General features: G+C 42.8%; 1 protein-coding gene across 7 annotated transcripts in view; it reads left to right on the top strand.

Moving 5' to 3' along the window:
• MAP3K21 (mitogen-activated protein kinase kinase kinase 21) overlaps positions 1 to 24,201 on the top strand; it is a 71,247-nt gene that overhangs the window by 21,060 nt on the left and 25,986 nt on the right. For 6 of the 7 annotated variants that reach the window (XR_004035803.2, XM_060286231.2, XM_060286233.2 and 3 more), the window contains exons 3-8: positions 1,203 to 1,351; positions 2,167 to 2,342; positions 10,970 to 11,210; positions 18,768 to 18,890; positions 20,840 to 20,990; positions 21,595 to 21,692. Coding sequence is in view for 6 of the 7 variants with exons in the window: in XM_060286231.2 (XP_060142214.1) it covers positions 1,203 to 1,351; positions 2,167 to 2,342; positions 10,970 to 11,210; positions 18,768 to 18,890; positions 20,840 to 20,990; positions 21,595 to 21,692 (938 nt within the window). In the remaining variant the exon portion in view is untranslated. The remainder of the gene's footprint in view (positions 1 to 1,202; positions 1,352 to 2,166; positions 2,343 to 10,969; positions 11,211 to 18,767; positions 18,891 to 20,839; positions 20,991 to 21,594; positions 21,693 to 24,201) is intronic. The other variant, XM_030839662.2, reaches the window with a different exon arrangement.

Here is a 24,201-nt window from a genome sequence, read left to right as displayed (position 1 = left end):
GAGTGTCAGGAGTGACCGATGTTTTATGTCAAAAGATAATTGGAGTGCACTTTGTGTTTTGAAGAAGATAAAGGAAAGCCAAGGTTCTGACTGGTTTTGTAGAAGAGAATAAACGTATATGATGTACAAGGCTTATTTCTGTGCTCCTCTGTATTGCCTTGAACTGGGGTGTCTGAGACTGTCTAGTATAGGCGTATACTGAAATTTGGTCTTCTAGCTTCATTTTAAAAGTTCACTTAGAGATCCTTTTATACTGTGTGTTTTCTCGTTCTTGTGTGTAATCGCATTTGCCCTTAAACTGAAGCAGCAGTGAACCTGCATCACATCTGCTGATGCTTTGGAGAGCATGGCAGCTGCAGTTGTTCTTTGTTTATTCTCCTTTCACTTCACCTTCCTCCATTTCAAAGAAGACCTGTTATGTCCTCCCAGCAGGCTCAGGAAAACCCACAGGATTTCTTTGTCCGTTACTATTAGGCATTAGGTGGAAACATTAGTAACACATCTCCTAAATAGAAAGGGAGGGGCAGAAAGAAACAATTTCAAAAACCTATTTTAAAACAGTTAGCATGGGACTTCCCTGGCGGTCCAGTGGTTAAGACTCGGCCTTCCAATGCAGGAGGTGTGGGTTCGATCCCTGGTTGTGGAGCTAAGATTCCCACATGCCTCGAGGCCAAAAAACCAAAGCATAAAACAGAAGCAATACTGTAACAAACTCAATAAAGACGTTAAAAATGGTCCACATCAAAAAAATCTTTAAAAAAAAAAAAGTAGCATGATTCGATTTCAGTCCTGTGGTGCGTCATATGGGGCTGGAATCTTCAGTGTCCTGAAGATCCTCAATAGGTGTGGAAAAACTGAGACAGAAAGACAGACATCGGAACAACCACATTGCTCTTCAAGTGTGTCCTGCTTCTGGACCCTGTTTAATTCAACCGTGTACTGCTCCTAAGCTTTCCTATCCGTTAAGTAGTTTCATTTCCTGTAATGAAGGCATAACCGATTTCGGGAAGGAGTGTATTTGCACGTGTCTGGAATGTTAACTGGAAGAACCCGCCCCTCGTGTTGGGATAAGGGTCCATATGGGCTTTGTTGGAAGAGAAGGTTCTCGTTAGGGGCTGGATGAAGGCTCTGATACGTTTCTCCCGCCAACTGTGTCATGAGGAAAAGACCCCGTTTAACTTTATGAAAACTCTGCTTTCCAGCTATGGAGTGGTGCTGTGGGAACTGCTCACGGGAGAGGTCCCCTATCGTGGCATTGACGGTCTTGCTGTGGCCTACGGGGTGGCAGTCAATAAGCTCACTTTGCCCATTCCTTCCACCTGCCCTGAGCCGTTTGCCAAGCTCATGAAAGGTATTTGGGCATCTCTGTTTTTGTGTGTCTGTGGGGGTGAGGGGGAATTGCTCATTAGAATATCTGTATATTTTTTAAACCAAAAAGGTATCTTCTGTGATTCTAATTTTCAGTCGATTTTAGATTATACTATTTTAAGAATTAGAAGCCATGTCTTCGATCTAAGATGTCAGGTAAAGTTTTGATGAACTAAGTAACTTAAAAACAATCTAGTGACTCATTTATACAAAATTCAGTTGAATGGTAATAAACTTTTCATCAAATACACTAGCAGAGTTCAAAGACAATATTGAACTGGCTCCATATGTGCTATTTTTAATTCTACCTAATGATCAGAAATGTTTTACAGTCTTAACTGGCATGGTTTTGCCATGACCTTATCTATTTTGATCTTATTTTTAAAAAATTGTTAAGTAACTCTTTTTGTAAGCAGCAAGTTACCTTACTTATTAGACTATTTCTTAGAACCTCTCTTGTGACTGTACCATTTTAGAGACTTTGGTTTTCTTGGGTTGAGTTATAGAACTCTGTATCTGTAAGTCATGTGGCCAGGGCAGCTTAGGTGGACAGAGTTCATGGTACATGGTAAGGCAGAGAAAACACACATCCACATACTAATGTCAAATAATGCAGAATACAAGAGCCTCGTCTAATAGTAATTATTACACAGGCTGCCGACACAGACACTGTATAAAATAAAATTTGCAAAATCATTATCAATTGATGTTTAAAATCTTCAGCAGACACAGTCAACATGGGCTGATAATCTGAACTACGCTGAGAAATGGACTTACTGTGGTTCTTGTTTATTTTAGAATGCTGGCAACAGGACCCTCATATTCGTCCATCATTTGCCTTAATTCTTGAACAATTGACTGCAATTGAAAAGGCAGTTATGACTGAAATGCCTCAAGAATCTTTTCATTCCATGCAAGATGACTGGAAGCTGGAAATTCAACAGATGTTTGATGAGTTGAGAACAAAGGAAAAGGTGAGTGATATATATTAATTGCATAATGTGCTCACGCTTACGGAGATTGTGGAAAACCTGAGTCAAGAACCACTGTCAGCATTATGTTAAAATATTTTCGGACTTGTTGATTCTTTCCTTCCAGGCAAAACAAAACGAAACAGAACTGTACTCAAAACATATAATTGGAAAACAATAGAGGAATTTTCAAACGTAAAAAAATTTTTTAAAAAGGAGAGAGAGTGGCATACTAAACACTTAGTATACATTAACCAGCTTCAATAATTGTCAGTATTTTGTCACTTTGTTCATTTCTTTTTCCCATTATCATTTTTTTTAACTGCAGTATTTTAACTTAAAACCTAGACTCTCGTCATTTTACCTTTAAATGCTTCAGTATGCATCTCTAACTGGTAGGAATTTTTAAAATATCTTTCTTGCCATTATTATCTTAAAAAAATAAGTAATTCCTGGATACCGTGTGATACTCCATACCCAAATGTCACAGTTTGCCTCAAAGATGTCTTCTTCCAGTTGGTTGGTGCCAATCAGGATTTAAACGAGGGCTTCATGTTTTCAGTTAGGTCTTTTAAAGCTTCTTTTATACCAGTCCCTCCTCCTTCCCCCCCACCCCTTTATCTCCAAGGCGTTGCTTTGTTGGAGAAGCTGGGAAATTGTGTAATTTTTGAATTTCTTAATATGATGAGTGAAGCTCTGGTTGGTTTATGTATTTTAAGAAGAAGAAAGACAATAAACCTGAATGTTAAATGTGCTGAAGCTACGTATATATTAACCACATACAAAGTGTGAAGTAGGAGAAGCAGAAGCACACCTGATTGGAAGGCAGGTAGTTGTACAGTGAGCTCCTGGTGACAGCTGACTGTCAGCAGTCACTGAAGCCCCCAAGGTCAGGGCATGGTACTACGCTTCACGCATAGTAAGTATTAGGCAGTATTTACTTCTTAGAAGATAGTTTTGTAGTACTTGAGCATTCTGATGACTCAAGGTTTATTCCGGTTGTCTGAGGTGTATAATTGTTCAGTAGGTTAACTTCTTGTACTTGGCAACAAATGTCTGGGCTAAAATACAACATTGCAGGTTATTGATAACCTTTACAAAGCCATGTAATTGTCCAGAAAGGAACTTTTATACCTCATATATTTGTGATTCTAAAATAGAATTCTTTTTCAGTAGGCAGTAATGCTTTGCTAAATAAGGAGTCCATTTGCTTATTCCAGTGTACGTCATGGAAACATGGGATTATGACATAGCTGAGTCCTTCTCCCATGTTAAATTACCTTGACTTATGTAGTATGGCTCTCCTTTATGTCACTAGACTCTCACGTTGACAGTAATGCTGAAGGCCTATAGCCAACCTAAGGGCAGAGGAAAGGGTAAAGGAGGGCCTGAAGAGATGTGGTTTGAATACATATGTATAAACATTCCTTGAGCTAGTGTCTATACTTCTGTGCGCGAAGCCAAGATATCATATGCCCAGATTCTATCCGTGAGCAACTTGCTTCTGTTATCAGGCTGAATTGGGAACGAATACAATGTATGTCATAGGTATTCCCCAAAGGGCAAATTGTTCACTGGAAAAAAAATACAGTTTAAGAGCTTGTCTTTGGGGACATTTTTCTGAGTTCCAGCGTTAGAATTTCCTTCCAGCAAACGTATTAAATGTCTGCTGTGTGCTGGGAAGCGTGTTAGAGCGCTGGGATACGCAGATGGACGTGGCAGCCTGTGTATCCTTGCGTGGTCCTTGCCGGCCAGGCTCGGGATTTGGATCTTGTTGACGGGTTTTAAAAGGGGGCTTGATGTACTGGCAACACTTTCCAACCAACCTCTGCCTTCCCTGCGTCTGCTTCCTTTGTGTAGTAATGAGATTACTGTTCTCTTAGGTACCCAGTCTCAAAGGTCTTGAAGATGTGGTCTTCTCTGTGACAGAGACCTTCAGTGGTAATTCACTCCCCTGACCCCTGTTGTCCCCACTCATCACCTGCAGTACTGCAGCAGCATCCTACCCGGGTGCCTCGCATCCAGCCTTGCTCCCCTAACTGAGCCCCTCGCCGCCACCAGTGAGCCTTCTAAAACGCAAATCAGGCCCACCTCACTTCAGTGGCCAATCCCTTTTCCTCATTAACTTCCTTGTCCTTCCATGTTGAACCTCACTTTTTCTCCAGCCAGACTGAATTCCTTCAAGTTCCCTTAACGCCACGCTCCTGACTTCCAGCCTTCATGTATATTCTTTCCTCCGACCCCGCCCTGGCTTTTATCCCCTCCTCACAGGTGCTGCTTCTTCATTCTCAGGCTCCCAGAGCTCCCTTCCCTTATCCTCTCGTACCACGTAAAGTGTGTCACAGTGTCCTGCGCCTCCCTTATCATGCCCACACTGAGTCATACTTTATTATTATCTGCGTCTTTATGTGTCCTTGGTCTGCCTTTTCTGCTGGTTAAGTTCGGGAACTATACTGTTTCATTCTTGGTCGTGTTCATCCACAGCACTGAACAAAGTACTTGGCCCATGGTAGACATTCAGTAAATACAATAAATACCTAAGTAAAGTTTCTTAACATGTTCCTAATATGTATTTTAATAGGTAAGAGATATTAGCAATTATTATTTTATTGTCATATTTTTAAGTGAAAAGGGAATTTAAAATTGGATAAATGCCATGAGTCCTTCTTTGAATCTTATGCTATGAAAGAGGCAGACGACTCAGCTGTTTAACTTCTGGTTATATAATCTTGAGAAACTCCCACACGTTATGCACAAGGAGGTTAAGGTCATTCACTCTGAAGTATTGTTTGTAATAGTGAAAAACTGGAAACAACCCCAATATCCATTAATAGGGGAATAGGTGCCTAAACGACTGTATATTCATATAGTGGAAATCTGTACAGTACTTAAGATAAGTAAACTCCAGCTGTATGTTTCAACATGAGTAAGTCTCAGGCATAATACTGGGCAGAAAAAGCAGTTGCAGAAGGATAATCACATTATGTAAATTTATAAAACCACATAAAACAATACTATTCAGGGACTTCCCTGGTGGCGCAGTGGTTGAGAGTCCGCCTGCCAATGCAGGCGACACGGGTTCGTGCCCTGGTCCGGGAAGATCCCACATGCCGCGGAGCGGCTGGGCCCGTGAGCCATGGCCGCTGAGCCTGCGCGTCCGGAGCCTGTGCTCCGCAACGGGAGAGGCCGCAGCAGTGAGAGGCCCGCGTACCGCAAAAAAAAAAGAATCCGCCTGCCAACCTAGGGGACACGGGTTCGAGCCCTAGTCCGGGAAGATCCCATATGCCGCAGAGCAACTAGGCCTGTGCTCCATGACATCCCGCGAGCCACAATTGCTGAAGCCCGCGCACCTAGAGCCCATGCTCTGCAACAAGAGAAGCCACCGCGATGAGAAGCCCGCGCACCACGACGAAGAGTAGCCCCCGCTCGCTGCAACTAGAGAGCGCCTGTGTGCAGCAACGAAGACCCAACGCAGCCTAAATAAATAAATGTTAATTAATTAAAAACAAAAAGAAAATGGTAGTGATGGATCAAGTACTTTAAAAAAAAACAATAATATTATTCAAATGTACAAAAAGACTGAAAGTATAGACAGGGGAAGGATACAGACCAACTTAAGGACAGCAGATCTGAAGAGGGAGGGGATGGGATTAGATATGATGCGCCTAGGACTTTAACAGACCTGAAACAGATATGGTAAAAATTTCGCATCTATTAGGTGTTGATAGTAAGTGCATGGGTATTTGCTATTCTCTCTAATCGTAGTATATTTTAAATATTTCATAATTTTAACTAAGTTAAAATTAAAAATAAAGGTTAGGGAGAAATCTGTGAGCTGCTAAAATCCTTTTTTTCTTTCTTTTTTTTTTTTGGTAAGCCATATTTTTCAAATAGCAGACTTATAGGTAATTCACTCTCTTCCTTAGATTTTTCAGTATTTTGTGGGTTTAAAAATTCAAAACTGGCAAATGCAACCTTAGACCCTGACCCCACTGATAAGTACATAGAGTTCATATAATAAAAAATAGTCAGTCCCGTTTGAGTCTCTTCAGATCTTATCCTGAGCATCACGTTTGATTATAGGCACCATGTTTTAAAGAGCTTCCCCAGGTGGACGGCCAGGAAGGCGGGAGAGGAGCCTGCACATCTGAGCCTACAGAGAAGAGAAGTGAACACAGAAAGGGGCGGGGAGCGCAGGGCTGTCCTCGGTGCTAGAAGGACCTTGGAGGGAGGAACTGTGTTTCAGGTTGTTTTCAGAAGAACCAGAAGTAGGAGGACCTCTCGGCTGAATGCTCCAGGGATGAAGATCTATCTGGTCTCTGAGTCAACAACTTGCCAGCACTTGGAGCTGAGCTGGTGGTCCACAGCGCAGTGGACTCTGCTTCAGCTGTTCTGCTCCCTGCCCTCCAGGAGTTCAGGCAGACCGCAGGGGTGACTGTATGGACGTCTACAAACCTATGGCCGGCCCTGCCCCCTCGTTATATTCCGTCTTTAGCGGAATGCCGGAATCTCCAGCAGTCTAGAGAAGTGGTTCAGACCGAGGGCTCCAGCCAGGCTGTCTCGTTGGGCTTGGGGCTCTGCCACTTGCTGACCAAGACCGTTCTGCCAGCGCCTCCCACAGTGAAGTGTCACAGAGATGCTGTCTCGGTCCCTCGGGGTGGTGTGGGCTTGCACGAGTGAGGCCCCCCCCCCGGGGCTCAGAGCCTGTGCGCCACTTCACAGGCGCTAACAGTGCTAGCCTGACAGCAGAGGAAGCTGTGGCTTTGCTGGAAGCCGGGCAGGCTCCCAACAGCACCGCCCTCCCCATCCCCGGCCCAGGCGTTTGGGAAACGGGGCTGTGAGCCGTAGTCATACTGGAAAAGGACTGAGCGCGTTACTTTTTAAATCCTGCAGTTCTTTGAAGGATTACTGTCAGTGATATTGTTCATATGTCTTTTAGATACTTTAATACATTTCGTTGACTTAAAATGACAGAGGAAAGAGTCTGTTTTTTGTTTTGTTTTGTTTTTATACACCTCCCCAAATGGTTTTCGGGAATTCTAAAATTAGATGTTTAATAACCAAAGTAAAAACATTTGGGAATGGGAGAGGACTTGGAGGAAGGATAAGACTTGAAATCACAGAATTTTAAGTGTGGAAGCAATGTTATTAATAACTATTATTATTTTAAACTCTTATTTTTAATTCTTGATAATTATTTATGAAACTGTAGGATAGAGGCACATTCAGTGAGTTCATTCTTATCATATGCGGTGTAAAAATCAAAAAAAGCATGCTTCAAGAATGGATGACTCGGGAACATATGTATCTGTACAGCTGATTCGCTTTGTTGTACAGCAGAAACTAACACGCCATTGTAAAGCAATTATACTCCAATAAGGATGTTAAAAAAAAAAAGAAAAGAATGGATGGCTCCTCTTTCTCCATTTTGAAGTCTTAAAAGTAGTTTCTTTGTTGTTCTTTGGATTCATTTTCGTTCTAGTGGTATCTTTTCTTTTTCTTTTTACGTGATTTCTGTGCAGTGCTTTTTGAAGTACAGCATTTATGGTATCTTGTGAGCCTTTGATTTACAATTAAAGAATATATAGTCCTTTATTTTTTCCCCCAAGGTTTCTAATTGCATCTTTTTTGATGGAGTCAAAAGCACAGTAGACGTGCTCTATCTCCCTTTCTTGTTCACTGATTGCTTAAGGTAGGAGGCGTCAGACTTGGAATTAATGGTCAGTGACTTGGCCGTGCTCTGTGTTATTCAGTAAACTGTAGCCTCCATAGATACCGGTTCCTCCCCAGATTCCTGGCTTCTTATCTCTGTGTGTCTGTCTCTGTGCACTGGGTGCGTGCACCTGTCTTTGAACCACTGTACGAAGGCCTGTCACTGTTAATGATTAACACCTACTGCCAGGAATTTGGATTTTCCATTATTAAGTGGCCTGTGCCGAGCAATTAAACACGTAGTAGTTGAGGAGTGATCTCAGCGACCAAAAGAATGTTTTTGTGTGCTTCATAATTTCAAAGTATCCAAAGGGCTTCTAACACCCCAGACTTTTTTTTTTTTACACACTTTTGCATGTTTTAAAATTCATTCAGAAGGAAGAGTCCTTTGGCTGCTTTCTCTTTGATGATAGTTTTTTCTCTTACGAAGTCTTAGGCAAGTGATTTTTTTTTTTTTTTTAATTTATAAAGTCATTGCAAGGAGATTCACATTTTGGTTTGGGACCTGGAATTTAAAATGGTTTCTTATGCAATTACTGTAGCAGTAACACAAAAAGCCTAAGTGAAGTTACTGCCTTTATCTCTTCCTCATGCCATTTCATTTCACAATAGCTAATTGGATTGTTATCTACACGACTGAAAAGTAATATCTTAACAAAAGGGCAGACGGTAATGAGTTAGAAATTAGAAGCTGACTGGAAATGAGCCTCTGTCCCCAAATACACTACAGTAAAATCTCCAATTTGGACAAACTGGTTGAAGAAAGCCACCAGTTAAATAATGGATTCCAGAATTTTTTTTCACAGGTAACATTTTCTTTTTTTTTCCTTTCAAGTAATACATAGTCATTTATATCTGGCACAATGTAATGAAGAAATACTGTTCTATAAAAATCAGCTGATGCTTATTAGCAGAAGTAATTTGAATATCAGTTGGTCTTAAGAAAATCATTTCTCCTGCCATTTCGTTTATGAAGGTTGTTTAGAAAAAATAAAGAATGTTTCAGAGGTGACTTTCGGTCCACTTTGGTAGAATTACCGTAAGTTCAGAATTGGTTTGATCTGAATAAAGAACCTTTATTTTTAGGGCTCTCCTTTTCTTCTTGATATTATCACATTTGTCTGTGGGAGGATGGCCCTCCACGTTTATTTTCCTTTATGACTCCAGTCCCGTGGCCCAGCTCTCGTTCCTTCCATGAGCCTCTGTCTTGCACTGTCTCTTCACACATCAGTACTCTTGAGGTGGCCTCTGGAAAGCGGCCTGCTTGTAATAGAGTGTGACATGTTCACACCATACTCATAGCTCTCAAAGCTCACAGCCCAGAGCTCCACCTGAGAAGGCGGAGTTTCTCACAAAGTGTTTGGCATTAGGATATCCTAAGATTAGCTTTGTCTGGAGCGGTGGAACTAAAAGTTTGCAGATGCCTTGCTTTCTATGGGAGTGCTTGATTTATGGCAGGCTAGTCGGGAAGAGAAAGCAGTTCAGCACAGAAAGGAATATTTATGTCTCTGGTACAGGACGGAACACTTTACAGAAATGAAACAAGAATGCGGATGTAGATTAAAAACAATAGAGTTCTCAGTTTTACTACTGAATAAATTAATAGGAATAAAAGTATTCTTCATAGATTTTCTATTTCTTACAAGTGCAATCATTCTAAAACCAAAACCGAGAGGAAGTTACATTTTAATCAGTCAGTATCACGACAGAGGGACTTTTGTCAGCTAATTCATGATATCTGTGTATAAAGTGACGGTTTCCACCCATCCGTGGGATCCTGATAAGTTCTCTGTGTACTGACTGTATTTTCCGGCAGCTTATCGTTTTAGCGGTGTTGCGTGTTCGTTTCTCATGGGCCTTCACCTGACCCCTGTCACGTTCACCTTGTTTTTCCCCTTAACCTCTCCACCACGGTGTGTTAATTCCCTGAGCAGATTCTTAAATACCCTAAGGAAAGACATCGGAACCGCCACAGTCTTTGCGACGAGAAGAACTATCCTTTCATTAGTCAAGCTTTCCCTTTTGGCTTTCATTTTAAATGGGACTTTAACATCGGTACTTGGTCGCTGTGTGTTGATGCCCGTCTTACGTGTCAGGTGATTGTACAAGCCAGAGACGATAACAGAGTGTGATGACCCTTTTCGGGCCATAAAACCAGAAGGGCCACAGACAGATGGGCCCTGGGGCCCACAGCTTGGCGCTCTTCACACCTGACGCTGTGGCCAGGTGTCCTGTGTGCGTCCCTGTGGATGAGGTGCAGCCTGCCCGTGTCCCGGGATGAGCCCGCTGGGCCTCGGCCTCAGGGGTGCTTATCTGCCTTCTTTTGAGTTGGGCTTGGAAAAAGGTGGGTAAAAATCTCATAAAGAACCTTCCATGGGCTTCCCTGGCGGCGCAGTGGTTGACAGTCCGCCTGCCGATGAAGGGGACACGGGTTCGCGCCCCGGTCCGGGAAGATCCCACGTGCCGCGGAGCGGCTGGGCCCGTGAGCCATGGCCACTGAGCCTGCGCGTCCGGAGCCGGTGCTCCGCAACGGGAGAGGCCGCAACAGTGAGAGGCCCGCGTACCGCCAAAAAAAAACCCAAAAAATTTCGTAAAGAGCCTTCCATGAAGAAGGGCAAATCTGAGAAACCACATGGTAAGGCTCAAAACCTGCCACTTAATGATGCTCACGGCCCCTAATAAAGCAGGATGCCCCCCCGCCCCGCCCCCCTAAAAAACACCCCCAAAACCATGAAACATAAAAACCCTAGAAGGGCCAGAGGGAGCCTTGTGCGCGTGCGAGTCCCTGATGTGCTGAGGTCCAGCGCGGCCCGTCTTGGCTGCAGGGGGCGTGGTCCGGGGGACCTGCAGCGGGCGGGCGGCGGAGCTGCGCGGGACGCGGCAGCCCGAGGTGACGCTGACGCTGTCCCCTGCGGCAGGAGCTGCGGTCCCGGGAGGAAGAGCTGACGCGGGCCGCCCTGCAGCAGAAGTCACAGGAGGAGCTGCTCAGGCGGCGGGAGCAGCAGCTGGCCGCGCGGGAGATCGACGTGCTGGAGCGCGAGCTCAACATCCTCATCTTCCAGCTGAGCCAGGAGAGGCCCAACGTCAAGAAGAGGAAGGGCAAGTTTAAGAGGAGCCGCCTGAAGCTCAAAGACGGGCGTCGGATCAGTTTACCTTCAGGTACGATCTTGTCCCCATGTTCCCTAAGACCCGGGTGGTCATCCCTCCCGCGCGCTTCTTTGTTTCATCAGAACTGGGGGAGTGAGCTTTTAAAGCATCGAACGAATGAGATCTTCATCTCTTGCTTCAGTTCGTGGTCATAGTAACGACCTAATGAGTTTTCACGGGTGAAACAGCCTAGGGAGGGAGTGCACCGCAGGCCACTGGGTGCTGGGAATCCCACCCCAAGCATCCTCTCCTGTTAGTGGAGACATTGATTTACTCCTTTGGAAATCAAAGCAGAACTAATTGCTCTTTAGCTGATTGCACTGAACCGGCATCACTCGGCATGGTGAAAATCCAGCCCAGAACTATCTTACCCAAAACGTGTAAACAATTAAGAAACATGAAAACAGTGAAGAAATGATTTCTTTCACCCTACCCAGGGCGAACTTCTTGTTTCTAATCGTAATAGCAAGAAAAGTGGAATAAATTAAAAGGTACAAGTGCAAGGTCAATTAGCAGCAAAGAGCTGATTATTTGTCTATGTATTTAACATTATACAACAGTTAGGATTTCATTTTATTTGGGGGAGAAAAAGTCCAATTGAACATTTAACTTAAAACAATCTTAGTACCTAATTTTTTAACCAGATCAAAGTTGTGAACCTAAAGAACAGACGTATATTTTAAAATTGTAATTTAAGCCAACTTTTCATTAGTCATCACAACTGTCTGGCTGCAATTACCTTTTAAAATCTGAACATACTTAGGTTTTGTCACTAAGTTATTGCTTCCACAAGGATCGCGGGGCTGTGATCTGGGGCACTAAGGTTGCTATTCACACCCTCAGCAAAGTGTATCTAGTGCCTCGGTTACACGCCCACTTTCATCTGAGGGTTCAAAATCGTTGAGGTATGAGAACGAACCAGTAATTCTAGGGAAACTTTTAAAAATATTTCTGAACCATTGTGACAATAACATAGAAGGAATACGTGTTAGGAGACACTAAACAGAATGCAAAAGAGCAAACATATGTTAGTTCACGAAATCAAGTTCTTTGATGTTATGTGTTACACTTTGCTTAAGGGGACACCAGATGTCTGCCTGTGTTTTGCAGCTCTTTCTACCAGGGAAGGACTGTGACAGAACTCAGAGCTGGCTGCACCTGTATAGAATGTGCAGTAAGGTCTATATATCTGTTTCTACCTCTCTCTGTGTCTCTCTCTGTATGTATTACATCTTAGATTGCTCCTCGTGGATTCTAGTGTTTTCCTGAGATGTTTGATAATGGTGTGGAAATTTGACTTAAATAACAGTAACAACAGTTTTGTTTTATATAAAGTATGTATAAATTGTCTTGTAAAAATACTTACTGCAAAATCCTAGAAGCCTTGCAGCATACTGTGATCTTTTAGGTTATGGCAGAAGTCCTCAACTGATCAGAAAATTGCTGGAATGGGGTAGCCAGGAGTACACAGTATACATTATTGATTATGTGTTTTGATGAGGTGAGAACAGGCAATGGGTCCTTAATTCATTTTACCTTCGCCCTCTCTGGGAACAAAAAAGGTACTTTTCCAGGTTCTTTTCTAATATTTGCTTTTAGCCAAAGTGTAACTCGAAGGACCATTCACTGGACGGTCTGATATGTCAGACGTAATTTAAAATATTTTCTGTATGACGAGGCTTCTGCTTTCAATATAGACGATAGAAAAATTCAGAGCGGCGCTCAGTGTGAGTTTTCTTCTCCAGTCCTGAGTTGTATCAGCATTCTTCTATCTGTGCTGTGACTATGTTACCATAATTAATATTTATTGATTGCCTTGCAAAACTTTGGATGGGGGAGCTAATTAGAAACTGATGGAAAATAAACTTGGGGGAAACAATGAAATCATTCCAGTGATTCTTTAGTCTTCCCGGGAGAGTGATTAAATAAAATATCCCAGGATTCCCGAGGTTCTTCTTCTCAAATGTTGCTTGGCCTAATACCTTGCATTTATTCAGCGCAAATTGAATATATTTTACCGTTTTTGCTAGATTTATATTATTCCTGGATTGTACTATTTGCCTTTTCTATTTCTGAGAATAGAGGGGTCCTTTTAGTTACACATTACTTTACCTTGTGCCGCTTAATAAAAGATTCTAGTTAAAACATAACGCATAAAATCTACTAATCCTGATCCATTTTGAAGGAATGAAATGCAACTTCTATAATTTAGGATGGCAGTTACCTCTTCTGCCCACAAGATGGTGCTACATTGTTGTGACACTGGTACCACTAGGGAAACTCTTTTTCTCGTTCGAATCCCCCAGCTCTACACTCCCCTCTCCACACACACACATACACACACATACACACCCAGGGATTACTTGCCCAACATCCCAAAGTAGGACACACATCCAAAGATCCAAAGAAAAGAATGATAACTAAAAAAATAATTATTTTTCTCCTTCAGGAATCTTGCTGAGTAGAGAAAGCAATTATTTGTACCTTATTAAGTTCATGGGAGTTAGCTGATTCTGATATTATCATCTGCTAGAAAATTCTTTGAGGTACCAGATTTTAGTACTATTTAATGGTACATTTTTAAGGAAGAAGCGGCTGATAGGTGATAGATTGAGGGGTGGCGATACTTTCCTTTCAGCATACCAAATTACTTGAACCCCTTTTGCAGGCTTTTTTCCATGTGTAACTAGCTTAAAGAATTTCTCAGAAACATATTTGAGACTCCTACAAACTGGTTCTTAATATTTATGCCTGTGGATCTTTCAAAAATTTGTTATTAAATGTGAATAATTATCTAAGTATTGTAATTTTGTCCTTCAGAATCACTGATGGTAGCTTTGACTCTCATGGCTACTTATAGCTATGGTGACTTACTGCCGGAAAACTCAAATGTAATTATTCCTGCTGGCAATCCTGCATAGCTAGCGAATAAGGAAGAGAAATGCTTATAAAACGAGACAGCATAATCTAAGAGTTTGTAAATGATATTTTGTGCATCCTTGGAATTTGTAGAACGAAAAAGAACGCTCGTGGCAGATATTTTTATATTGTTACCTCTTTGTATCACTCCTGCTGTATTATGTTCATTCTGAACCAAAGTTGTGTTTTTAGAACATATAAAACCGGTCAAAGAGGTTCTGAAGCTTTCAGAAGCCGGCGTGTCTCTAAAGCCTGGTATTCTCACTTGAGCCATTTCAGAAGTGCCCGAGTCCCGCCTGGGATGCGTGAGTGTGAGTGAGTGTGTGCACACCCATAGGGAGGGAAGACAAAAGCTCCACCAGGACTCTTCAAAGAACACTGCAGCTTCCGCTGCAGAAGCGACGGCTCCCACCGAGCCGCGTCAGTGTCCATAAATATTGCCAGGGGAAACGCAAGTACAGGTTTACTCAGAAGCCTGTGGCCCACACGATAACCTGCCATGAGCAGATACCTTGAGAACACGTCTAGCAAGCGGTCCAGAGAAAAACTGGACATTGGCCAGGGCCCCTTCACAGTTCAGCCCAAGTTTTCCTAAATGTGTAACTAGGACAGAATCAAGCTTTCCCCGTTTCATAGGGACAAGGGTGTTTATCATAAAGAATATTCTATTTATGTCTAAAGCACAGAGCGCCTTTTTTTCCCCCTGACTGAAAGTCTTTAGATTTTTTCAGAAGGCCGGAAGCACCCCAGATCTTAGGGATTGTGGAAGTCCAGTCTTGTACCTTTGTAACTCGCCCTTGGCCTTAAAACCTTCCGTGCTGTTTGCCTGAGCTGTGCCTGGCGTCTCTCCTCCCATCATTTGTTCCCCATGGTTTGCCATCCAGATGCCGTGGCCTGATTCTGTGTTCTAGTGCGGAGGCCTGCAAGAGCAGCCCTCCTTCTGCTCTGGGCCGGAGGCTCATCCCCAGCGTACAGACAAACCACGGGGCCAGTTGAACCTTTATCACGCGCTTCGGTCTAAGCTGTTTCATATCTTTGGATAAGAATATTTCTTTCTTTTCCTACCTGCTTCCCCTCCCCCCAGTTCAGTTCGTCATCTGCCCTGATGAGCTGCTTTCTTGCATCCATTCTTTCCTTTCCTTAACTGCTCTGCCCAGTCAAGTCTTTCTTGCTCACGTAGATGGTAGATGGACAGAGCCTCCCATCTGGCACGTCATTTCCATTCACTTTGTCTTCACAACATGATCTCTGCCCCTGTGTGACTTGTAATCTTTTCTTTTAATTGGAGTACAGTTGCTTTACAATGTTGTGTTAGTTTCTGCTGTGCAGCAAAGTGAATCAGCTATACGTATACACATATCCCCTCTTTTTTGGATTTCCTTCCATTTAGGTCACCACAGAGCATTGAATAGAGTTCCCTGTGCTATACAGTAGGTTCTCATTAGTTATCTATTTTATACATGGTATCAATAGTGTATATATGTCAAGCCCCATCTCTCAATTCATCCCACCCCTCCCCCCTTGGTATCCATACATTTGTTTTCTATGTCTGTGTCTCTATTTCTGCTTTGCAAATAGGATCACCTATACCATTTTTTTAGATTCCACATATATGGGCATATACCCAGAGAAAACCATAATTCAAAAAGACACATGCACCCCAGTGTTCATAGCAGCACTATTTACAATAGCCAGGACATGGAAACAACCTAAGCGTCTCTCAACAGAGGAATGGATAAAGAAGATGTGGCACGTGTATATACAATGGAATATTACTCAGCCATAAAAAGGAACAAAATTGGGTCATTTGCAGAGATTTGTAGAGATGTGGAGGGACCTAGAGTCCGTCGTACAGAGTGAAATAAGTCAGGAAGAGAAAAACAAATACCGTATACTAACGCATATGTGTTACTTGTAATCTTAAACAGAGAAGACATTGATTCAGCAAAGATTTGCCACGTACCTTTCCTGTGCACATTTGGGGGTGGTCACAGTGATGGCAGCTGACTCCTTCCCCCCAACATAGAGAGCTGACATTGTATTGGGGGCAGCCTTAAGCTAATAATTAAACAAATGCTTATTTTTTTTGCTGTAATTATGAACTACTGTGAAGGAAAAGTCCTGTGACAGTGATTAGTAGAGAGATGTCTCCTGGTCTAAGGAGATCACAGACAGCTTCCTCACAAAGAAACATTTAAATGGAGACTCGAAGTAGGAATTTACCAAACACGAGGGGAACAGGCAGGGAACACCTGCGAAGAAACTTGGTTTCTTCCAGGAATTGAAAAAAGACCAGTGTGGCTTGACTCTGCCCCCTGGGCCAAATCCAGCCTCCCGCCTGTTTTGTATAGCTCACAAGCTAAGAACATTTAAATACTAGAAAAAACGACTTTCTGACACATGAACATTGCAGGAAAGGTAAACTGCAGCGTCCATAATAGAGTCGCATTGGAGCACACGCATTTATGTGTTTGTGGGAATGCTTTCTCGCTCCGTCAGACCATATGGCTCATAGAAACTCAAATATTTACTGTGTGGCACTGCTTAGGAAAAGTTTGCTGACCCTGGTGTAGACCACGGCGAGTGATGGGAGAGCAGGGCACAGTGAGGCTAGGGTGGCACAAGGAGCCCAGACTCTGATTTGCAGGGGACTGGAGAGGATGTTATGATTTTGACCTGTAACTTTAAGAATGATGAAAAGCCTTTGAGGGATTTTAAGCAGGGGAATGATAGTCAGCCGTGCATTTTTAAAAAGACATCTGCCTACTATGAGGTAGACCAGAGGGGCCAAACAGAGACGCTGAAAGATCGAGCAAGGGATTGTAGCAGCCTCGGCGTGAAATGATGGTGGCAGCGGAAATGGAGAGAACAGAAAGCATCACTCGTGTGTGTTGAGCATTTATTATGTCCTGAGCCCTGTGCTTAAGTGTTTTCTGTATTTATTTGTATTTAATTTTTCCTAACTGTCCTGTGAAATAGGAATAATTATTTTTTCCATTTTTGTCAGTGAAGGTGCTGTGACTTCAAAGGGATTAAGTCACTTTCCCAAAATTCATGTGGCTAGTAAGTGATAAGCTGGGATTCATTCACATCTGGAGTTTGCTGGTTCCAGAACCTAGAATATAAATTTCTCAGCTATAACTCTGAGAAGGATATATAACGAGTTTTACAAGATGTTTTGTGTTTGACTGGATATGGTGGGTCAGGGAGAACACAATATCAAGAAAAGTTTCAAATTCCTAGCATGAGCAATTGGATAGATGTCTTGCCTACCAAATTCGAACTCCTCATTTCAAATACCAGGTGGTTCTTTAAAGTTCTTGAATTTTCAAAAAGGCAAATTATAGCTGTCTTGCCTGTGTGAAATGAACATGTGTCAAGGATTTTATTCAACTTATTAATTAATGAGGGAACCACTTAAAATCGGTTCACATGAGAATTTGAGGACCTAAGTGTTTATGGTCAATTTAGTAAAGAAATGTTAGGATTAGATTGCTAGGCTAAATACAAACCCAATATGGCAGTAAATCATAACCTTTGGGATTTTCTTTTACACCAGACAGCAGTTATTTGCATCATCACCAGACAAAATCTACAAGTTAACCTCTGCTCCTACTGAGTTGTAAAAATAGCCCAGTCAATAGAACATCAGTCAGAGGTTAAGCTCGGCACTGCACTGAAAGAACATCCAGTAATTTCTTTTACCTGCTTCCAAGTTTCTGATAATTTTTCTGGCAGTTAACAGAGTTTTCCCAGACACCCTCCTCTTTCCTCTGATAATATGACTTTTCTTCCGTATGTTCCCATAGTTCTTGGCATATCTCTGGCATGAGAGCTACCCTATATTACAGTTAGGTAATAGTAACCATCGTATGTACGTACCGTGACCACAAAACGCTTTCAGCTGCAGGCAAGGGGGAGTTTCTCTTGGCCCTGGCTGGTTCTGAAAATTAAACCAACACAAGCCCGATCCACAGGGGAAGAGCATAAAAATGTACTTAATGTAAGTTTCTGTGACGTGGGGGCCTGCATCAGGAAAGGAAGACCCAAAGAAACAGACCTGAATGTTGAGGAAGGTTGATGAAGAGTGGATGGTCACGTGGAAATGTGACAGGCTAAGTAGTAAACGTTGGGGTGGCATGTCAGGAGCCCCGCATAACGTCCGCTTTCCGTTCTAATCACCACGGCAACCCTGGGAGGTGTCTGCTGTTCTAGCCAACAACCACAGGGACCAGTGCCGAGAGGCTCCTGACTAGTTTGGGGTCTGTAGTCCGTTAGTGACAGAACCAGGACTCATGTAAACCCAGGGTGTCTCCCATCTCGATTTCGTTTTCAACTCTATCAGACTGAACGAAGGTAACTCTCTCTCCCCGGAAAACAGTGAGTTCTGCAATACGCAGTAATAGTTTCTTTCCTTGTGAGCATGTGTCTCTCACCGTGCCTCATGCGTCATGACTCTGAGTCATTGTTTACAGACATGAGCCCTGAATGGAAGATAAGTAAGAAACTAGGAACAGACTCTGAGATACACCATATGCTTACTGTCTGGCCGTTCCTGCTTTTATTGCCATGTGCGAAACCTGGGGCTACAGGAATAACCGAAAACCATGGGCTCTCAGATCTCATTTTTTTTTTTCCCGTATCTGACAGATTTCCAGCACAAAATAACCGTGCAGGCCTCCCCCAACTTGGACAAACGGAGGAGCCTGAACAGCAGCAGCTTCAGTACACCGAGCAGCCCCACGGTGATCCCCCGACTCCGGGCCATACAGCGTGAGCTTTCTCCCCCATGGGGGGCTTCTGGGCGGTTTTCTGTCACTAACTGACTGGGATCCAACTGAAGCAGACATTCATAGCCGGTTCTAACCCTGTGATATTTAGGAGGTGTCAGGACTATTTGGTCTTATCTTCCTTAGTCTCATTTTCTCGTTCTCACAATCAATGATTTTTAGATTCCACGCAATCGGTGATGTGACCAGGCCACAGAGTAGAAAGTGAAATAGTATCGTGAGACATTTTGTTAAACGCCTGCCTGCGTGACCTCGTTATATCAGTAGCCTCTTTATGGATATTTTGAAAGCTGAAATTAGGAATTCAAGGTTACTTCCATTTGTTTCATTGTTTTTTAAGGAAAAAAATATTTTGCTTTTTGAAATTTTGCTTGAATTTGGTCTGTGTTGACCAACCTGATGCAAACAGCCCTCCACTTAGGGTGGCTCGACTTAGGGTTTCTTGACTGTATGATGGTGCAGAGTGATTCACATTCAGTGGAAACCGTACTTCGAATTTTGAATTTTTATTTTATTTTATTTTAATTTTTTTTGCGGTACGCGGGCCTCTCACTGCTGTGGCCTCTCCCGTTGCGGAGCACAGGCTCTGGACGCGCAGGCTCAGCGGCCATGGCTCACGGGCCCAGCCACTCTGCGGCATGTAGGATCTTCCTGGACCGTAGCACGAACCCGTGTCCCCTGCATCGGCAGGCAGACTCTCAACCACTGCGCCACCAGGGAAGCCCTCGAATTTTGAATTTTGATCTTTTCCTGGGCAGTGATACTGGGTACCATCCTCTCTTGTGATGCTGGGCAGTGCACCATCACGAGGGTGAACAACCCATACACTCACAACCACTGTGTACCCACATAAGCAGTCTGTTTTTCACTTTCAGTACAGCGTTCAGTAGGTCACATGAGACATTTGACTTTATTATAAAATAGGCTTTGCATTAGATGATTTTGCCCAACTATAGACTAGTGTAAGTGTTCTGAGCACATTCAAGGTGGGCAGGGGCTAAGCCATGATGTTTCGTAGGTGAGGTGTATCAAACACGTTTTCACCTTATGATACTTTTAACTTAGGATAGATTATTGGACGAAACCCCATCATAAGTCGGGGAAGATCTGTCCTTCAAAATACCACTTAGTATTTTGATTTTAGAGTGTTCAGCCTAGTGGAAAAAATAAATAGACTAATTCATCTGGCATCCTCGCACTGCGAGAGTTTCAGTTAGACCGAAGGGATATTTTTACCCCCTGTGGAGGTATGTCATAATGTTTTCAGAACCTCTGGTGTGTGACGGGGTTGTTTTCTAAGTGGGTAGTAATAGCCACTCTCCCAGTGACTCCCAAGCCAACTGTCAGTGCACAGAGAGGCTGGGGGTTGGCATATGTGTGTGTCAGCAACATGTGGGCGTTAGACGTGAGTGTAAACCGCCCAAGAGGGGGTGAAATAAGGCAAGACGTGGGGAAACGTACATACATTCAGGTTTTTAAAGGTAATTGAAGCCAGACAGTTGTGATGACTCATGAAAGATTGGCTTAAATTACAATTTTAAAATATACTTTTGTTCCTTAGGTTCAGAACTTTGATTTGGTTAAAAAATTAAGTATTAAGTTTGTTTTCAGTTAACTGTTCAATTTGACCTTTTTTCCCCCAAATAAAATGAAATCCTAACTGTTGCATAATGTTAAATACATAGATAGATAAATAACTCTTTATGGCTAATTTACCTCAAATTTGTATCTTTTAATTTAGTTCACTCTTCTTGCTGTTATTAGAGATAGAACTTTGCCAGCAGTAGGGTGAAAGAAATAATTTCTTCGTTGTTTTCATGTTTCTCAATTGTTTACACATTTCGACTAAGATAGTTTTACAACTGATTTGATTCATTTTAACTTAACAATTTTTTAATTGGTTAATAATGAGTGATGATGTTCTCTGTTTAGTGACCTCAGATGAAAGCAATAAAACTTGGGGCAGGAACACGGTCTGTCGACAAGAAGAATTTGAAGATGTAAAAAGGAATTTCAAGAAAAAGGGTTGTACCTGGGGTCCAAATTCCATTCAAATGAAAGAAAGAACTGACTGCAAAGAAAGGTACTTGTGTGACATCTGGTGGCATTCCAGTGTGTACTGTGATAAATAGCAGTGTGTTTTAAATATTGCACTGGCCAGACCTAACTTTTATTTATTTATTTTTAATTAATTAATTTATTTTTTGCGGTATGTGGGCCTCTCACTGTTGTGGCCTCTCCCGTTGTGGAGCACAGGCTCCGGACGTGCAGGCTCTGGGGCCACGGCTCACGGGCCCAGCCGCTCCGCGGCACGTGGGATCTTCCCAGACCAGGGCACGAACCCATGTCCCCTGCATCGGCAGACGGACTCTCAACCACTGCGCCACCAGGGAAGCCCAGGCCAGATCTAACTTTTAAAAAGCAATTAGAGTAATACAGAGATACCTGAATATAATTTCATTTCTAGGATGGGTTTATCCTACTAAATCAATTATTATTTAGTTAAGCAATTAAAAAGATTCTCTGTCTCTTGTTAAGGTTTTATCTGTTCTTTGTTAGCTCTTTAAAACATAGAGGCCAATATGTTCTCTTTACTACCTAAAAATATTGTTAGCGTGTATCCACCAAAACCTAATTTGTGTGTCATATGGTTCTATTATATCAAAATAAACATTTTTCTCTTGTAGAATAAGACCTCTCTCAGATGGCAACAGTCCTTGGTCAACCATCTTAATAAAAAATCAGAAAACCATGCCGTTGGCTTCATTATTTGTGGACCAGTCAGGTAAATGTGCTTCAGGAAATAGAATTTGCTTGAGTTAGACTGAGCCTCTGAGAGTTCTAGAAGTGACATGGGAAAGGTTAGCAGCATCACATATACTGAGTCGCAGTGGCTACACTAAGCTCAAAAGTTATCTTCTGTCCTGTCAGTCTTCGTGGCGGAAAGTAATTAGGCTCCACATTGTTTATTAGGAATTTGTAACTCTTATTCTTCATCAGAAAAATTAGTATAATTTATTATATAGAACCAACTTACTGTAGTATAGGAAATACTAAATATGAAAATGTAGGCGCCCTGAAATTCTGCTGAGATTATATTCCCACCCCACGACCTGATGAAATATTGTCAGGCGGGTTAGTTGTGGGAGACTACTGCTGGAGAGTATTACACTGGAATCCCTACTTTATACGAACCATCATCGCTTTCAGTGTTCATTATTCCTGTTCAATATTCAGATATTAAAAGGTTGAAGAGATTTGGAAGTTGCTGGAAATTTTCAATGATGGGTAACTCTGAAGAAAAGCAAATTGGTCTTTATCCTTGACAATTTAAGGCAGCCCTTTGGTACTGTGGTCAAATTAGAGATGTCTTAGCAAAACACGGTATAAACTTCTTGAACTTACGATCGGTGCTATGCTCAGTTTTACAAGCACCTTATCACCTACTGCCCATGTTTAGTTTTCTTCTTCTGTGTTCATCACAAGCGTGTGGTTTCAGCATAAATATCTCCGTAAGTACTTTCAGGTAGACACAAGGCGGGTGCTGTGTAATCCCTGGGTAGATGCTTTCTGATGCCACATTCATTACTGTATTCTGACTCTTTCTCGCCTGTAAAGGCATGAGGGTCTCTCATTATACACTACGATTCATCATCAGATGGTGTTTGAGGACTAATGAAGAACAATTAATAGTAATAAAACTGTTAATTCTATAGTACAAGTTTCATTATTTGTGACTGTTGAAAAAAAGTCTTCTTGCTTTTTTTCCCTGAATTATTTTTATTCTTTCTTAGAATATTTGGATCCTATGAATAACTCTTCCACAGGACAGTTGGAGGAAATAAAAGGATGTATTTGGCTGACTCAGCTGGGTCTCCATTAAGTTAACCCTGTAGTTCATTGGAAGGGTCACTGAGCAAAAGGTTTACACAGTCTGTCCTGCTTGAAGGTCCCCCTCCCACCTTCCATCTGTGGGGCCTCATCCTTCGAAGTGTTTCTGTCTCAGCCCAAGCGTTTCCTGAAAACCTCCCCTGACCGCCTCAGCTGCAGTGGTGCCTCACCCCATCCCTGCATCTTAGTTCCCAGTTTTACTTATGCATCGCTCTTCCCTGAAATCCTTATTGGTCTGCATGGGCACCAGTAATGTGTGTGTTCTCTGTCACCCCAAATTAGAATGTCAGCCCCTCGAAGGCAAAGATTTTATCTGGTTTGTTCACCACTCTACTCCCAGGGCCTGGTGCATAGCAAGTCTTCAGTATCTCCTGAATGCCTAAGAGAATCCTAAAAGGACAGTTGGATCTGACGTAGATATTGATTACATTCACCTTGGTTTGGGGGCTGCGAATCATGCCATCAGTCGTAGAAAGACTGGGAAAGATGGTGATGGATCCGTGTAGATTCATGACCGCTCAGGAGGAAAGTGTGGGAAAGGAAGTGCTCAGGATGCTTCGAAACCTATGGCTTTTACTTGCCAACAGCATTTACCCTCTTTTTTAAAAAAATGATGGCTTAATAATTTGTTATTCGTTACATGTACCGTGCATTCAACCCATCAAAGCGCAGTTCGTGCCTACTTGATGAAGGCACTATTTGGGGAAGACCCCCCACAAGATGAAACCTGCAGGTATGCTCACAGCCGCTGTGACCTGAAAGTAGAAAACGGAGGAAACCGAACGACACCAGAGAGGCTTCAGCGGAAGCCAAGATCACATGTGGGAAGAAGGGCAGTGTCAGGCCTTCTTAGGGCCAGGCAGGATTTTGAGATAGAATTGTCTGAGGGAAATGGGACAGTGGGAGGAGGACACGGGGAGAAAGATAGCAGAGGAAGATACTGGGCTTGAAGGGAGAAAAGCTGGGAAGAGCACGGGCTTGTTGGGAGAAAAGCTGGCATCCGGCTGGTCTAGCGAACCGAGCACATTTTAGGTGCAGTGGACGCAAGGCTGCAGAAATCACGGGTGTCTCTGTCGGGGATGCTCTGGGCACCAGATGAGGGAGTTCGTCGTTTCAGTCGTTCCTGGTTAAGCCCTAAGTGATAAGAATTATAGCTTCCTCTCCAGTAGCAGAATATGTTACCCTTTGGGGCTCTGACCTCTGGAGAATCTTCTCCTGATGCGAGGCTCCTACACTTTAATGGCAGCTTGTTGAAACAGGCTGCTGGGCACCACCATAGTCTGAAGTGTGCCAAGAATTCACTGCTCTACGCAGGATGGTTCCTGTAGCAACAGGGCGTGGCCCAGTTATCTAGGTCACGCGCAAGGGCACCTTTTGTCTGACGTGTCCTCCTGCTGCTGTCT

The sequence above is a fragment of the Globicephala melas genome, chromosome 16 (genome assembly GCF_963455315.2).
Source record: "Globicephala melas chromosome 16, mGloMel1.2, whole genome shotgun sequence".
Taxonomy (NCBI): Eukaryota; Metazoa; Chordata; class Mammalia; order Artiodactyla; family Delphinidae; genus Globicephala; species Globicephala melas.
Note: the sequence above shows the minus strand (reverse complement) of the source record. Positions and strands in the feature narration are given on the sequence as shown.